The sequence below is a fragment of the Rhinatrema bivittatum genome, chromosome 10 (genome assembly GCF_901001135.1).
Source record: "Rhinatrema bivittatum chromosome 10, aRhiBiv1.1, whole genome shotgun sequence".
Taxonomy (NCBI): Eukaryota; Metazoa; Chordata; class Amphibia; order Gymnophiona; family Rhinatrematidae; genus Rhinatrema; species Rhinatrema bivittatum.
In genome coordinates this window covers 121,979,975-121,998,269 of record NC_042624.1, presented here as the reverse complement: position 1 = coordinate 121,998,269, position 18,295 = coordinate 121,979,975, and the positions used below count along the sequence as shown (strand labels likewise).

The window sequence follows — 18,295 nt, the reverse complement described above, 5'->3', positions numbered from 1 at the left end:
AGCACAATGCAATAGTTGAACGATTTAGTGGTCATCTGGCTTTTCAATCCTTAAACCACAGCAGGTTACAAAGACTAAAGCTGGCCAGGCAGCAATGAAACAGTCACTAGTTACCAAGCATTTTAAAAGAAGCTTCTTCCTCTCTCTCCTAATCATCTTCATCCTGAATTCCTCTGGAGCAGCCGTGCCTGGCTGCAGCCTGCTGCGTGACCCATCTACATCTACCAGGGGGCGACAATGGCAGCGACGCTAAGATGCCAGATACAATTGAAGAGAAGGCACCCCGTCATGTAGCACTACTCACCTCTTTCCCTTTGATTCCATCTTCTTCTACCCACTCTACAGCCACAGAGGACTTGTCTCGATTCACAGAGGCGATTCGTGCATTGTGGATCAAACCTGGTAAGAAAGTCCTTGTTAGTGAGAGCAAAGACCACACATCCCAGAGAAAGACGCAACAAGTAGACATTTCAGGATGCCAGTGTGCCAGCTTGGGTGAGGAGGCTGCTGGGTTTGACAGTCTGAATGCAAGACATCACTAGATGTGGTTTTTCACACCTGCACACTCCCAATGGACCTGGTGTTTTTTTCAGGCATCAGTATAATTTGATATCTCTTCCCCTGTGGGTTGTGGCATCAGAGCATCTAATGCAGGGGGTGGGCAGTTCTGGTCCTCAAGGGCCACAAACCAGTCTGGTTTTCAGGATATCCCTAATGAATATGCATGAGAGATTTGCATGCAAATCTCTCATGCATATTCATTAGGATATCCTAAAACAGACAGGTTTGTGGCCCTCGAGGACTGGAAATGCCCACCCCTGATCTAATGGCTGCACCAGAATGGCACCAATAAGTGTCCAACTTGGCAAGTATTGGCGCCAACGATAGATCCGGCATAAACCTCTATACAAGCATTGGTGCTGGCGAGGGTGTCTGCATCGGTGCTGGCATCGAAGGCATCTCTAACCACCTGGTGGATATATCCATCCAGTTCTGCCCTTATAGCTGATGAAGTCAGAGCAGCTATAGGGGGTGGCAGCGAGGGCGAAACCAGCCTTTCCACAGGTCCCTGGCACAGATATCGGTGGGGATTGCCTGGGAGTCTTGGGCCTCGATGACTCATCCCTCCAAGGTTTCTTAGGAGTTGGATTGATAGGCATTGAAGGAACTCTGGGAATCGTGTCTGAATCTGGATCCAGAGGTCTATGGCGATGCCGATGCTAGATGCTCTGTGTTTCAATTTGAGGTAGACTATAGACGACTGAGAAGGGGTCAGAGATGGTCAGTCACTGGATTTGTCCGGACAACGTCACATTTTCAACACCACTTTAACCGCTCCAGCCGGAGACGATTGTGTTGAAGTCAGCGGCAGCAATTGAAGATGCTCGCCTGCCTTTTGGTGTCATTTCAGCACATTTCGGGCATGTCGATACATCGTGTCTCTTGCCTAGACATAGCACACATTCAATATGTGGGTCTGTTATGGACAGTGAGAGTACAATTCGGGCATTTTTTAAACCCTGTAGCCATGTCGAAGGCTGGACAGCCAGTGACCTGACTGGATTTTGTTAATGGTATTGACCGGAAAAATTATTTTACTCACCAGTGGTGAAAAAAAGGGAGACCCCCTACAGTGGAATAACTTTTTCCAAAATATTTATGTTCCCCCGAGTATGAATTTACCACACAGGGCTCCTTACCCGCGAAGCTAACAGCAGCGTGGGAAAAAAAAAAAAGACTGAAGGGAGACCTCTGTGGCTCAAGGAATCATGGCATGCTCAGTGGGCCAGTAAGAAGGTTCTAGAAACTTGATAGAAAGTTTTCCGTGATGGGTGACGTCACTGGACAGAGCCCTATGTGAGGACTACATCCTGCTTGTCCTGGGATAAATGTTGCTTAATACTTTTACACTTTAGTGTACTCTATTAACCTTGAACTAGTTCAACTGATTATATATAAAGTTTTGGCACTGGAGACTATCATGCACTGAAACAAATGCTGACACCTAGGTAACTGTGGGTGTCTTAACAGAGGTAGGCCATGGCTTACCCGTACAGTCTCAAGATTGATATCTGAGGTTCTCTATTTCTGGAGCAGCCATGGGTGGTATGCCAAGTCCATCTGTCTACACTAAGGAAAACAAATCAGGTAAGTAATTTCTCCATTTCCTAGCATATAGCCAGATGGACTCAGGACTGATGGGATGTACAAAAGCTACCAGGTGGGAGGCTGCTCGTGGCCCACTTAGTGCTGCCCTTGTGAAGGCTGTATCCTCCCTGGCCTGGACATCCAGGCAGTAGAACCTGGAGAAGGTGTGTAGGGAGGACAATGTCTCCGCCTGAGATCTTGGCTGGTGAAAGCCCAGGAGATTGCCTGGGCCCTTGTAGAATGCACCTTGACCTGTAGAAGTAATGGTTTTCTTGCTTCCATGTAGGCAGCATTAATGACTTCTTTGATCCAGCGTGCTATGGTCGCCCACTATGCCGCTTCCCCTTTCTTCCTGCTGTGAAGGACGATCAGTTTTGCGCAAGGCTTCTGATCTCTTGAGGTATCTGACTAGGATTCTGCCGACATTCAGGTGGCAAAGGAGGTGTGAGTCTTCTGAATATGGTAAGGATATGGTCTGGTTCGTATGGAACTGGGAAACCACTTTCAGAAGGAAGGATGGTACCATATGCAGCTGTATGGTGCCTGGGGTGAACCTGGGGAACAGTTCAACAGGATAATGCTTGAAGTTCAGAGATTTGCCGAGCTAAGCATATTGCTATCAAGAGGCGTAGGGACAGACTGCTTGTTGGTCTGAAGGACTCCCCTGCTAGGAAGTCTAGGACTAGGTTGAGGTTCCATAGAGGCACTGGCTGCTTTAGTGGTGGCCAGAGTTTGACTCCTTTCAGGAAAGGAGACACATCAGGGTGAATTGGTAGTCTGATGTCATCCACTTCAGACCTGAAACAGGACAGTGCTGTGACACGAACCTTGAGGGAGTTGAGAGACAACCCCTTCTGCTGTCCTGTAGGAATTCTACACTCCCAGCTTTGAATACTCTCCAGATCCGTATGCAAGACAGATGTGGAGAACTTGCATGCTTGGAGCAGGGTGTCAATCGTGGCTTTTGATCTTTAGATTAGTCCTCTCAAGGGCTATACTGTAAGAGAATTGATCCCTGCATGGCAGTAGATGCAGAGAATTCCCCACCAATAGTCTTTGCATGTCTGCATACCATGGTCTTCTTGGCCAATCTGGGGCAACTAGTGGCCAGGGTGGGAAGATGTACAGGAGACTTTCCTCTGGCCAAGTCTGGACAAGAGCATTGATTCCCTGAGAGTGTGGCTGAAGAATCTGGGGACCCAGTATTGTGACAAGTTGCTAGTAGGTCCATGGCTGGGAGACCCCATCGATTCACTATCAGCTGGAAGGCTGTGTCCTCCCAGCGACCATTCCCTCGGGTCTAAGCTCTCTCTGCCGAGGTAGTCTGCAGAGATGTCTTTTCCCGCGATGTGGGAGGCAGAGATTCCTTGTAGGTTTATTTCTGCCCATTTCATGAGGGGGGGATCTATTTCTAGAGACACTGGATGGCTCTTTGTTCCTCCCTGTCAGTTGATGCAAGCAATGGTTAATGCGTTGTCAGACATGACTGACGGACTCTCCTCCGAGTCTGTGCCTGAATTGTAGGCAGGCTAGTCAAACCACCTGGAAGCTTGAGCAGTCAACATTCCATCCTGCCTCTTCCTTGTTCCATTGTCCCTAGGCTGTCAGTTCCTGACCATGGGCTCCCCACCTTTGCAGGCTTGCATCCGTGGTGAGTAAGATCCACTTCGGAGCAGATAGGTTTATGCCTCTGCTTAGGTGCTCTTCCTGTAGCCACCATGGAAGCTGCTCCTGAACTTCTGTCAGTAGCTGGAGGTGAATTGAGTAGTTCTGGGACACTGGATTCTATTGTGATAGTAGAGAACATTGTAGCAGTCGTATATGGGCCCTTGCCCACGGAACAACTTCTAGGGTTGATGTCATGAGGCAGAGGATTTGCAGGTAGTCCCATACCTTGGAGCAGGCTGTGTTCAACAGGTTTTGCAATTGGCCCAGTTTCCTTCTCCTTGGAGGAGGAAGGTAGATCTTTGTCCTTCTTGATACTGAACCAGACTCCCAGGTATTCTAGAGACTGGAGGGCTGTAGGCAGCTCTTGGTGGTTTTCACGGCCCACTTGAGCTCTTGTAGTAGGTTTATTCTGGTGGTTGCGAGGAGACTCTCCTCTGGAGACTTTGCTCTGATCAGCCAATCGTCCAAGTAAGGATGTACCAAGACTCCTTTCCTCAGTGCTGCTGCTACTACTACCACCATAATTTTGGTGAAGGTTCTGGGAGTGGGAGCTAGTCTGAAGGGTAGTGCTCAAAATTGGTAATAATTGCCCAGTATTGTAACGTGCAGGAAGTGCTGGTGGTCCTGATGAACTGGGATGTGAAGGTAGGCTTCGGATAGGTCAGGAGGTTAAGAATTTTCCCGGTTGTATGGCCATTATCACAGAGCGTAGGGTTTCCATGCAGAAGTGTGGTACCGTCAGGTAACTTGACGGCGTTGAGGTCCAGGATGGGCCGGAATGTTCCTTCATTCTTGGGAACGATAAAATAGATGGAATAGTGGCCAGTATTTTGTTGAGACATGAGCAGCAGAGCTACTGTGGTTTCCACTGCCAGTCTCTTGGTGTGGGAGTGGTACAGTGATCTTGTGAATTTGTCTAGAATGCTTTGGAATTCCAGGGAGTACCCCTCTCGAATGATAGTTAGGACCCACTTGTCCGATATTACTTTGACCCATCTTTGATAGAAGAGGGTAAGTCTGCCCCCTATGTCTTCATTATGGAGCATGGCTGGAGCCTGCCCCTGAGCTTGCTCCTCAAGGAATGAAACCTTCCTGAAGTATGAGGTGCTTGAGACTTGTGTTCCTGTAAGGTTTAAAACTCTGATCCTCTACCCTTGGTTCTCTTGGGGGGGGGGGGGGGGGGGGGGGGGAGGAGCGCTGATTTTTTTTGTTCCTGTCTTCAAGTAATTGGGGTATGGGATTCACCCCATTTGTTGGCTAACTTCTCCAGTTCGCTCCTGAACAGGAGAGATCCTTTAAAAGGCATTTTTATGAGGTTCGCCTTGGAAGTCGCGTCAGTCCACCAATTTGAGCCATAGTCTTCTGGCAGCCACTGCAATGGAGACACCCCTGGAGGATGTGTGCATGAGGTCTGCGGTAGCATCGGTGAGAAAGCAGACCGCAGATTCTATCACTTCACTGGGCGTGGTAACATCTCTGGAGAGGATCAAACAGGAACGTGCCACCAAAGTGCAAGAAGAGGCAATTTGTAGAGTCATTGCTGAAACAAAGGACTGCTTGAGGATGGCTTCTGGCCTTCTGTCTTGGGTGTCCTTCAGTGCTGCTCCTCCCTCCACAGGGATCGTGGTGAGTTTTGAGACACTACAGATCATAGCATCCACTTTAGGGAAGCTTAGATGTTCCTTGGCTGTGGGTTCCAACAGCTATAGGGCTTCAAGTGCCCATCCCCCTTTGACCTGGAATGGAATGCTCCAGAGGCCAGTTTTAATCAGTTCCTTGATGGGCTCCAACATAGGAAAATAGCATGAGGCTTTACAGAGGTACACCAACATGGGATTCTTTTTTTGTTCCAGTGTAGGGTCTGTGCTTGGGAGACCCAGTGTCTTCATAGTTTGGGAGACGAGGGCTGGTAATTTGTCTTTGTGGAAGAATCTGAGCATGGTCTGGTATGGCTCCATCCCTTGGGGGGGGGGGGGGGGGGCGGGAGATTTCCCCTTCTTCCAGGGAGTCTGTTTCCTCCTCTGAGGTGTCTGGATCCCCATCCGGGATGATCTTGGTTAGGAGAGACATGTCTCAAGAGCATTGGGAGGTGCTGGGAAGGACTTGTGCTTCTGGTGGAGTTTGAGGCAAGTGGACAGCCTGAGCTGGTTGCGCCTGGACAAATGTTTACAGTCCTTTGACAAATTCCACCCAGGAGAAGGTTCTTGGGTCCATGTTGATACCAGGAGGTGTTGTAGTGGAAGCCCCAGAGGAACTTTCCTGTGGGGGTGCCAAGTTGGACATAGTTAGGTCCAGGGTGCCCTCAGTGGTTCCGGATCCCTCTCCTGGCTGTGGGAGGTCTTGATTTGGTTCTCCCTGGTTCTGTTTGCACTGCTGGCTACAGGAGAGATTCTAATTCAGGCTGTGCAGCTCTCAAGTGGCAGGCTGGGCAAAGGAAGGGTCCCTTGGCCTTCTTGGATGGTAGTACCATTGTTTGTGCATGTATAGAACTTAAACTCGTCCGTGCGAAAATTATGGGCACGTCGAGAGTGCAGAAGTTGTGCTGTACATGCGCACAAGTGGCGGGCTTTGTGCGTGTGGCCTATTGTGCACCCAACTCAGATGTGCGAGCAGTTAAGTGTGTATCCCTACGGATGGGCTCAAGTTAGGTGCCTCAGGCCTGCTCTGTGTTAGACAGTGAGGGGGGGTGGGGAAGATAGCAACCCCCCCCCCCCAAAGAGTCTCCACCTGTGTGGACCCTCACACCAGATTGAGGCCTAGCCAGATGGAGACTGCTCAACCTGATTAAACCTAGGAGGAAGGTCGGTACGGCTGTTTGAGCCTTGGAGACTTAGAAATAAAGGTTTCTACCTTACCTGGTCTCTGCGCTTACCGATCGCATGCCGGGCGGTCTCCAGCTGCAGGGGGAGAGGGAAATACCTTCACCACTGCGCTTGAATCTGCACCTGCTGCCTTTTGCCACCCTGGGGGCTATGTCCATGCTGGGAATCGGCCAGCGGACTAAGGCTCACCTCTGAAGGATATCAAATAGACCTCAGGAAAGTTGACTGGGGGGAGGGACCATTAGCCCCACTTCTCTTGTGGTGAAACTTCTCTTCTTAAAGGTAAATTTTCTTCTCTTGTAATGTTACACTATTCTCTTTTGGATCGTGTCTGCATCGGCCAGGAAGGGGCTCGCCTTGGACTGCTGGGTTGTAGGTGTCCAAGATGGCCAATGCCTTCAGGCTCGTGGCTATGAGATTGATAATTCGTCTTTTGGAAGAAGCGCATCATGGTGCAATGCAGTTCCATTCCTGGAGGGAGTTCCCCTTCTTCCAGGGGTTCTGGTTCGTCCTCCAAATCATGTGTCCCCTAAGGGGAGGTATTTGTCCAGGGGCAGCTCATCTGATAGAGGCCAGGAGGGCCCTGGGATGTTGCGGTTGTGCCGCTGGTGGTCCTGTGTGCATGGATGTAGTATTGTAGTTCTGCAAAGAATCCCGCCCAGGTGAAGCGGCCTGGGACTGCATTGGGTCTGGCGGTGCTCCCCAAGAGCCCCCCACTGTGGAAGGGCAGAGTCTGGAATAGAGAGGTCTGGGGTAGCCTCCCTGGTAGATCTGGAGTCCTCTACAGGCTGTGAGGGACCTCGTCTCGTCTCCCCCCCGGGGTTCTTCACACAACAGGCATAGGGCAGAGGTTACTTCAGGCTGTGCCGCTCTCGGGTAGAATGCAGAGCAGAGGACTGGGCCTTTAGCTGTCTTGGACGGCAGGGCCATGATTTGCGCGTGCATCCTGTACAGAGCTCCGGAGTCTCAATGCGTGGATGAGACGATGGTGCAAGGAAGAGGGAGTCAGTTTTGTTAGGAACTGGGGAACCTTTTGGGGAAGGGGGAGTCTCTTCCGAAGGGATGGGCTCCACCTTAACCAGAGTGGAACCAGACTGCTGGCGCTAACCTTTAAAAAGGAGATAGAGCAGCTTTTAAACTAGAACAAAGGGGAAAGCCGACAGTCGCTCAGCAGCGCATGGTTCGGAGAGATGTATTTTTAAAGGATACTAATGATGCATTAGAATTAGGGCATCCCGACAGTGAGGTTCCAATAATTAGAAAAGTAGTCCAAGTGCCTGTAACTAAAACTCACCTGAGCTAAAAAATTCTAACTTATCCCTATCAAATAAACAGCAGAATGAAAATACAAACAAAAAACAAACTTTGAAATGTTTGTATGCTAATGCCAGAAGTCTAAGAAGTAAGATGGGAGAATTAGAATGTATAGCAGTGAATGATGACATAGACTTAATTGGCATCTCAGAGACATGGTGGAAAGAGGATAACTAATGGGACAGTGCTATACCGGGGTACAAATTATATCGCAATGACAGAGAGGAGCAGTCGGGAGGAAGTGTGGTGCTTTATGTCCGGGATGGCATAGAGTCAACAGGATAAACATCCTGCATGAGACTAAATACAAAATTGAATCTTTATGGGTAGAAATCCCTTGTGTGTCAGGGAAGACTATAGTGATAGGGGTATACTACCGTCCACCTGGTCAAGATGGTGAGATGGACAGTGAAATGCTAAGAGAAATTAGGGAAGCTAACCAAATTGGTAGTGCAGTAATAATGGGAGACTTCAATTACCCCAATATAGACTGGGTAAATGTATCATCGGGTCACGCTAGAGAGATAACGTTCCTGGATGGAATAAATGATAGCTTTATGGAGCAATTGGTTCAGGAACCGACGAGAGAGGGAACAATTTTAGATCTAATTCTCAGTGGAGCACAGGACTTGGTGAGAGAGGTAACGGTGGTGGGGCCGCTTGGCAATAGTGATCATAATATGATCAAATTTGATTTAATGACTGGAAAAGGAACAGTGTGCAAATCCAAGGCTCTCGTGCTAAACTTTCAAAAGGGAAACTTTGATAATGAGAAAAATTGTTAGAAAAAACTGAAAGGACAAGCACAATCCAGATGTATTCCACACATTAAGAAAGGTGGAAAGAAGGCAAAACGATTACCGGCATGGTTAAAAGGGGAGGTGAATGAAGCTATTTTAGCCAAAAGATCTTCATTCAAAAATTGGAAGAAGGATCCAACAGAAGAAAATAGGATAAAGCATAAACATTGGCAAGTTAAATGTAAGACATTGATAAGACAGGCTAAGAGAGAATTTGAAAAGAAGTTGGCTGTAGAGGCAAAAACTCACAGTAAAAAACTTTTTTAAATATATCCGAAGCAGAAAGCCTGTGAGGGAGTCAGTTGGACAGTTAGATGATCGAGGGGTTAAAGGGGCACTTAGAGAAGATAAGGCCATCGCAGAAAGATTAAATGATTTCTTTGCTTCGGTGTTTACTGAAGAGGATGTTGGGGAGGTACCCGTAATGGAGAAGGTTTTCATGGGTAATGATTCAGATGGACTGAATCCAATCACGGTGAACCTAGAAGATGTGGTAGGCCTGATTGACAAACTGAAGAGTAGTAAATCACCTGGACCGGATGGTATACACCCCAGAGTTCTGAAGGAACTAAAAAATGAAATTTCAGACCTATTAGTAAAAATTTGTAACTTATCATTAAAATCATCCATTGTACCTGAAGACTGGAGGATAGCAAATGTAACCCCAATATTTAAAAAAGGCTCCAGGGGCGATCCGGGAAACTACAGACCAGTTAGCCTGACTTCAGTGCCAGGAAAAATAGTGGAAAGTGTTCTAAACATCAAAATCACAGAACATATAGAAAGATATGGTTTAATGGAACAAAGTCAGCATGGCTTTACCCAGGGCAAGTCTTGCCTCACAAATCTGCTTCACTTTTTTGAAGGAGTTAATAAACATGTGGATAAAGGTGAACCGGTAGATATAGTATACTTGGATTTTCAGAAGGCATTTGACAAAGTTCCTCATGAGAGGCTTCTAGGAAAAGTAAAAGTCATGGGATAGGTGGCAATGTCCTTTCGTGGATTGCAAACTGGCTAAAAGACAGGAAACAGAGAGTAGGATTAAATGGACAATTTTCTCAGTGGAAGGGAGTGGACAGTGGAGTGCCTCAGGGTTCTGTATTGGGACCCTTACTTTTCAATATATTTATAAATGATCTGGAAAGAAATAAGACGAGTGAGATAATCAAATTTGCAGATGACAAAATTGTTCAGAGTAGTTAAATCACAAGCAGATTGTGATAAATTGCAGGAAGACCTTGTGAGACTGGAAAATTGGGCATCCAAATGGCAGATGAAATTTAATGTGGATAAGTGCAAGGTGATGCATATAGGGAAAAATAACCCATGCTATAATTACACGATGTTGGGTTCCATATTAGGTGCTACAACCCAAGAAAGATCTAGGTGTCATAGTGGATAACACATTGAAATCGTCGGCTCAGTGTGCTGCGGCAGTCAAAAAAGCAAACAGAATGTTGGGAATTAGAAAAGGAATGATGAATAAAACGGAAATGTCATAATGCCTCTGTATCGCTCCATGGTGAGACCGCACCTTGAATACTGTGTACAATTCTGGTTGCTGCATCTCAAAAAAGATATAGTTGCGATGGAGAAGGTACAGAGAAGGGCTACCAAAATGATAAGGGGAATGGAACAACCCCCCTATGAGGAAAGACTAAAGAGGTTAGGACTTTTCAGCTTGGAGAAGAGACGACTGAGGGGGGATATGATGGAGGTGTTTAAAATCATGAGAGGTCTAGAACGGGTAGATGTGAATCGGTTATTTACTCTTTCGGATAGTAGAAAGACTAGGGGGCACTCCATGAAGTTAGCATGGGGCACATTTAAAACTAATCGGAGAAAGTTCTTTTTTACTCAACGCACAATTAAACTCTGGAATTTGTTGCCAGAGAATGTGGTTCGTGCAGTTAGTATAGCTGTGTTTAAAAAAGGATTGGATAAGTTCTTGGAGGAGAAGTCCCATTACCTGCTATTAAGTTCACTTAGAGAATAGCCACTGCCATTAGCAATGGTTACATGGGATAGACTTAGTTTTTGGGTACTTGCCAGGTTCTTATGGCCTGGATTGGCCACTGTTGGAAACAGGATGCTGGGCTTGATGGACCCTTGGTCTGACCCAGTATGGCAGGTTCTTATGAAGAACCACAGAAAGCAGCACCATACAAAAGAGTCTTGACTAAATTTCAGGGCACATAGACACCCACAATATATATGTGGTCATGAATATTGTGCCAGTAAATTAGCTGCCCCAGGATAAAAATGACTCTTAAGCATCCATTTTCCTAACCCACGCACAGCACATCTCCTGGGCTTCCAATGCATGGTCACACTAGCGAGGTACAATTTATCCCAAGTGTGCCTTTTAGCATGGCAGCTCACTTGCTTATTGCATCAGGCACCCAGGTGAGGTGACTGCATGCGTTAAAAATGTGCACCCAGTTTGGACGCACGTTAACACGTTCATGCTGCATCAGCCTCTTTGTGCACTAAAGCCCTTATTACATGGGAAGTAATTTTAACACAGACCCAAAATCTGTCCTAATAGTGAGAATGCACATGGGCCCACTATATGGGACTGCAGAACACTGCATTGAAGAGACATCTGGACACTTGTTAGGGGGGAAGAGATCAACTATGCAGAGATTAGCTCACTAGAGAAAATACACCCAAACCTCATTATGGCACAAGGCATCTAACCTGTCACAGGAAGTACTAATATCAAGTAATTAAGGAGGACGACTAATACACAAGTGTTTGTTACTCCATAGCTCATCAGCCTATGTGTTTCCAAGCCATGTTTCACTGGCTTGGAACTTTGATTCTCCACAGAGGCTCCTAAGTACTGCCTCCTGCTGGAGACGTTACCGATGCAGCAGGAAGTTCCTCTAAACCAGGGGTCCCCAAACTTTAAGAGAATGGCCACAAAAGACATTTCAAGTCACCAGAGAGCCAGGGGAGTCTCTTCAGAGCTTGCTCAGCATGGGTGGTGGGGGGATGACCATATCTGGCCCTTTCAATTATTTGAAGGGGTGGGGGGAAGAAGAGAGAGTGTGAGAAGAGTAGCAGCTCCCACGGGTATTGCAGACAGCATCAGTAATATTTCTAGATCTCTGAAGTTGGCAGCCCTGCAACACTCCCAGAAATCCTGCCCATGATGGAAGAACAGGTAAGGAAGGGGCAGGGCCAGCAACACCCTCATGCACTCACCTTCCCTCCCTTTTCCTACATCCTCTCCTTTGCACTTCACCTAGCAAGGCCTGGAAACCCCATCAGTCCTGCTGCCACACACACATGGGGTAAAAGTAAACTTACTGTGAGCTGACTCCAGGTCAGGCTAGGAAGGGAAGGTGGGTCAGAGAAGCTTGCTATATAGGCTAAGTGTGGCCATAGTTTGGAGACCACTGCTCTAACCCCATCAACATCAGGGAGGCCCTTCCCAAACACTAAGGGCCAGTCACCACCCCCCAGACAACCGCACCAGAAACACTAATCTTCCCATAAAGCAAAGGTAGTATGAAGCAAAACATGTAATGAAGGAAAGAGTTATAAGGAGTTAGCAATAAATTCAAAGACATCTGAGCCTGGTCATGGACCCCTACAGGAAGAGTCATGTCCCATTCTTCAGTCCATTTCTCTCTCAACACATGTACATCACAAGAGTTGAGGCAACAGGCGGCTGCAGGTCAGGGAAGGAAATTACAGACAGGTTGGGGGCAAGGATGACTAGGACAAAAGATTGCAGATAAGTAGGGAGGGGAGGAGGGCCATGGAAAGAAGCTAGAGCTGAATATTACAGACTAAGGCGGGCAGGGGTGCTAGGACAGGATATTACAGTAGGTTGGCAATGGGGACAGGGTAGGAGACTGCAGATGTGGGGATTAGGGCTGGATATTACAGACTGGAGGAGGAATAGAGGTGTTAGAACAGGAGATCAATTGAGGGGGATTAGGGCTGGATATTACAGACTGGGGGGATAGGGGTGTTAGAACAGGAGATCAGGTGGGGGATTAGGGCTGGATATTACAGACTGGGGGAGGGGATAGGGGTGTTAGAACAGGAGATCAGGTGGGGATTAGGGCTGGATATTACAGACTGGGGGGGGATAGGGGTGTTAGAACAGGAGATCAGGTGGGGATTAGGGCTGGATATTACAGACTGGGGGGGATAGGGGTGTTAGAACAGGAGATCAGGTGGGGGATTAGGGCTGGATATTACAGACTGGGGGGGGATAGGGATGTTAGAACAGGAGATCAGGTGGGGATTAGGGCTGGATATTACAGACTGGGGGGGGATAGGGGTGTTAGAACAGGAGATCAGGTGGGGATTAGGGCTGGATATTACAGACTGGGGGAGGGGATAGGGGTGTTAGAACAGGAGATCAGGTGGGGATTAGGGCTGGATATTACAGACTGGGGGAGGGGATAGGGGTGTTAGAACAGGAGATCAGGTGGGGATTAGGGCTGGATATTACAGACTGGGGGGGATAGGGGTGTTAGAACAGGAGATCAGGTGGGGATTAGGGCTGGATATTACAGACTGGGGGGGGGGATAGGGGTGTTAGAACAGGAGATCAGGTGGGGATTAGGGCTGGATATTACAGACTGGGGGGGGATAGGGGTGTTAGAACAGGAGATCAGGTGGGGATTAGGGCTGGATATTACAGACTGGGGGAGGGGATAGGGGTGTTAGAACAGGAGATCAGGTGGGGGATTAGGGCTGGATATTACAGACTGGGGGAGGGGATAGGGGTGTTAGAACAGGAGATCAGGTGGGGATTAGGGCTGGATATTACAGACTGGGGGAGGGGATAAGGTGTGTTAGAACAGGAGATCAGGTGGGGGATTAGGGCTGGATATTACAGACTGGGGGGAGGGGATAGGGGTGTTAGAACAGGAGATCAGGTGGGGATTAGGGCTGGATATTACAGACTGGGGGAGGGGATAGGGGTGTTAGAACAGGAGATCAGGTGGGGATTAGGGCTGGATATTACAGACTGGGGGGGATAGGGGTGTTAGAACAGGAGATCAGGTGGGGATTAGGGCTGGATATTACAGACTGGGGGGGGGATAGGGGTGTTAGAACAGGAGATCAGGTGGGGATTAGGGCTGGATATTACAGACTGGGGGGGGGATAGGGGTGTTAGAACAGGAGATCAGGTGGGGATTAGGGCTGGATATTACAGACTGGGGGGGGATAGGGGTGTTAGAACAGGAGATCAGGTGGGGATTAGGGCTGGATATTACAGACTGGGGGAGGGGATAGGGGGTGTTAGAACAGGAGATCAGGTGGGGGATTAGGGCTGGATATTACAGACTGGGGGAGGGGATAGGGGTGTTAGAACAGGAGATCAGGTGGGGGATTAGGGCTGGATATTACAGACTGGGGGAGGGGATAAGGGTGTTAGAACAGGAGATCAGGTGGGGGATTAGGGCTGGATATTACAGACTGGGGGAGGGGATAGGGGTGTTAGAACAGGAGATCAGGTGGGGGATTAGGGCTGGATATTACAGACTGGGGGAGGGGATAAGGGTGTTAGAACAGGAGATCAGGTGGGGGATTAGGGCTGGATATTACAGACTGGGGGAGGGGATAGGGGTGTTAGAACAGGAGATCAGGTGGGGGATTAGGGCTGGATATTACAGACTGGGGGAGGGGATAGGGGTGTTAGAACAGGAGATCAGGTGGGGGATTAGGGCTGGATATTACAGACTGGGGGAGGGGATAGGGGTGTTAGAACAGGAGATCAGGTGGGGGATTAGGGCTGGATATTACAGACTGGGGGAGGGGATAGGGGTGTTAGAACAGGAGATCAGGTGGGGATTAGGGCTGGATATTACAGACTGGGGGAGGGGATAGGGGTGTTAGAACAGGAGATCAGGTGGGGGATTAGGGCTGGATATTACAGACTGGGGGAGGGGATAGGGGTGTTAGAACAGGAGATCAGGTGGGGGATTAGGGCTGGATATTACAGACTGGGGGGGGATAGGGGTGTTAGAACAGGAGATCAGGTGGGGGATTAGGGCTGGATATTATAGACTGGGGGAGGGGATAGGGGTGTTAGAACAGGAGATCAGGTGGGGATTAGGGCTGGATATTACAGACTGGGGGGGGGATAGGGGTGTTAGAACAGGAGATCAGGTGGGGGATTAGGGCTGGATATTACAGACTGGGGGAGGGGATAAGGGTGTTAGAACAGGAGATCAGGTGGGGGATTAGGGCTGGATATTACAGACTGGGGGAGGGGATAGGGGTGTTAGAACAGGAGATCAGGTGGGGGATTAGGGCTGGATATTACAGACTGGGGGAGGGGATAGGGGTGTTAGAACAGGAGATCAGGTGGGGGATTAGGGCTGGATATTACAGACTGGGGGGAGGGGATAGGGGTGTTAGAACAGGAGATCAGGTGGGGGATTAGGGCTGGATATTACAGACTGGGGGAGGGGATAGGGGTGTTAGAACAGGAGATCAGGTGGGGGATTAGGGCTGGATATTACAGACTGGGGGAGGGGATAAGGGTGTTAGAACAGGAGATCAGGTGGGGATTAGGGCTGGATATTACAGACTGGGGGAGGGGATAGGGGTGTTAGAACAGGAGATCAGGTGGGGGATTAGGGCTGGATATTACAGACTGGGGGGGATAGGGGTGTTAGAACAGGAGATCAGGTGGGGATTAGGGCTGGATATTACAGACTGGGGGAGGGGATAGGGGGTGTTAGAACAGGAGATCAGGGGGGGGATTAGGGCTGGATATTACAGACTGGGGGAGGGGATAGGGGTGTTAGAACAGGAGATCAGGTGGGGATTAGGGCTGGATATTACAGACTGGGGGAGGGGATAGGGGTGTTAGAACAGGAGATCAGGTGGGGGATTAGGGCTGGATATTACAGACTGGGGGAGGGGATAGGGGTGTTAGAACAGGAGATCAGGTGGGGGATTAGGGCTGGATATTACAGACTGGGGGAGGGGATAGGGGTGTTAGAACAGGAGATCAGGTGGGGGATTAGGGCTGGATATTACAGACTGGGGGAGGGGATAGGGGTGTTAGAACAGGAGATCAGGTGGGGATTAGGGCTGGATATTACAGACTGGGGGAGGGGATAGGGGTGTTAGAACAGGAGATCAGGTGGGGGGATTAGGGCTGGATATTACAGACTGGGGGGGATAGGGGTGTTAGAACAGGAGATCAGGTGGGGGTTAGGGCTGGATATTACAGACTGGGGGGGGGGGATAGGGGTGTTAGAACAGGAGATCAGGTGGGGGATTAGGGCTGGATATTACAGACTTGGGGGAGGGGATAGGGGTGTTAGAACAGGAGATCAGGTGGGGGATTAGGGCTGGATATTACAGACTGGGGGAGGGGATAGGGGTGTTAGAACAGGAGATCAGGTGGGGGATTAGGGCTGGATATTACAGACTGGGGAGGGGATAGGGGTGTTAGAACAGGAGATCAGGTGGGGATTAGGGCTGGATATTACAGACTGGGGGGGGATAGGGGTGTTAGAACAGGAGATCAGGTGGGGGATTAGGGCTGGATATTACAGACTGGGGGAGGGGATAGGGGTGTTAGAACAGGAGATCAGGTGGGGGATTAGGGCTGGATATTACAGACTGGGGGAGGTGATAGGGGTGTTAGAACAGGAGATCAGGTGGGGGATTAGGGCTGGATATTACAGACTGGGGGAGGGGATAGGGGTGTTAGAACAGGAGATCAGGTGGGGGATTAGGGCTGGATATTACAGGCGTGGGGGAGGGGATAGGGGTGTTAGAACAGGAGATCAGGTGGGGGATTAGGGCTGGATATTACAGACTGGGGGAGGGGATAGGGGTGTTAGAACAGGAGATCAGGTGGGGATTAGGGCTGGATATTACAGACTGGGGGAGGGGATAGGGGTGTTAGAACAGGAGATCAGGTGGGGGATTAGGGCTGGATATTACAGACTGGGGGAGGGGATAGGGGTGTTAGAACAGGAGCTTGCAGTAGGTTGGCGGTGGGGACAGGAGGACCCGGGGATGCGCGCTCACCACTGCTGCGCTGGATTTTGATGGCGAGGCCCTGCACCAGCCGGCACAGCAGCTCGTTCTGTGCGATGCTCTCCATAGCAGCGATTCCGGCTCATGCGCTAACGCCGCCACTAACCGCCACACTTTTAAACAGCGCTCGTCGGCCTCAACGTCATCACGCTGCGGCGGAGGCGCAAGTCCCCTGCAGGCTCCTGGGATTTGCAGTCATTGACCCAAAGTCCCGGCGTGCGCATGTCCAGTGCAGAGCAGAGGCAGAAGAGGGGAGCCAGCCGGCTGCCACCTCCTTTAACTTGGGGCAGCCGTAGTTACTTCCCTTGGGTCTGAGCCCTGCGCCTAGGACGGATCCTTTTTAGGCTTTGCCTGAGAACCGGTGTAAAATGGGGCGATAAACTTGCTAAAGCAGAAGGGTTCAAATCCCACTGCTACTCCTTACCTTACTTTGCCTTTAGATTGTGAGCCCTCTAGGGATAGGGAAATACCTACAGTACCTGAATGTAATCTGCTGAAAAGCGGAATGTAAATAAATCACATAAATAAATCCGGATTAAAGCACCTGCTTAAACAAAAAGATGGACAGGGAAGCCTGGGTAAGCGTTAAACACACTGGCACCCAGGGCAAGGCTTACTTTCAGCCTCCCACAGACTGACTGCATTGTCCCCTTGCATTTCCAGGGATCGATCTATTGACCAGGAAAGGCCTGCGGTAGTGATCCCACTTCACAAGAGAGGAGGCTGGAAACCGCAGGCCAGTTAGCCTCACCTCAGTGGTGGGAAAATTAATGGAGACTCTACTCTTCTTCTGCATTTCATCACGCCAAATGACAGTGAATCTTCACTGATGGCAACTGTGCTGTTCGTACCAATGACTGCTTATGTAAAACTGTGCCCCAAAACAGGGCCGGTGCTAGCTTCTGCGCTGCCCTGGGCATGGTCCCCGTCGCGGCTCTCACGCCCCCATGGCGGCACGGACAGCCCTCTGTTTCTTCGTCCACCAGAAGACAATAGGAGCTCATATCCTCTTTCTTCGAAGAAGGCGAGAGCACTGCTGCCGACGGGCTGGCCCGCTGCCTCCTTGGGTGTGCTGCTCCATTCAATTGCACGGGCATGCCCCAAAACCTACTCCACCCCACAAACCTCACGCTGAGTTACTAGTGCCCCCTCTTACAGTGGTATAAATAGTTACCTTTTATGTGAGCCTTTTCAGAGGTTCTCTCTCTCTCTCTCTCTTCCTGAGCCCAAAATTAGTCTTACCACCCCCATTTTTTATTGTGGGCGCTATTTCCGTGATATTTATAGTAATTTATAAACCTAGGTCTTACTGTCATAAAATACCAGGCAACGTTATATAATTATTACATTTAATATTATATTTTGTACAGTACGTGAGAGGGAATCTAGAAAATGTTGCCACACATCTAACATAGCGTTAAACTTTTTAGTTGACAAAATTTTGACAATTAGATCCTCAAAAATTAACAATTTGACCATCCTAGAATGCCAATTAGTTATTTGCGG

The 18,295-nt window shown here is 49.1% G+C and overlaps 1 protein-coding gene across 7 annotated transcripts in view; it reads right to left on the bottom strand.

Moving 5' to 3' along the window:
• LOC115100226 (kinesin-like protein KIF2C) overlaps nt 1-16,933 on the bottom strand; it is a 120,112-nt gene extending 103,179 nt beyond the window's left edge. For all 7 annotated transcript variants that reach the window (XM_029618568.1, XM_029618571.1, XM_029618569.1 and 4 more), the window contains exons 1-2: nt 16,781-16,933; nt 305-399 (exon numbers count right to left, since the gene is read on the bottom strand). In XM_029618568.1, coding sequence (XP_029474428.1) covers nt 305-399; nt 16,781-16,856 — 171 coding nt within the window. In that variant the 5' untranslated portion in view covers nt 16,857-16,933. The remainder of the gene's footprint in view (nt 1-304; nt 400-16,780) is intronic.
• Nucleotides 16,934-18,295: the final 1,362 nt, after the last annotated feature.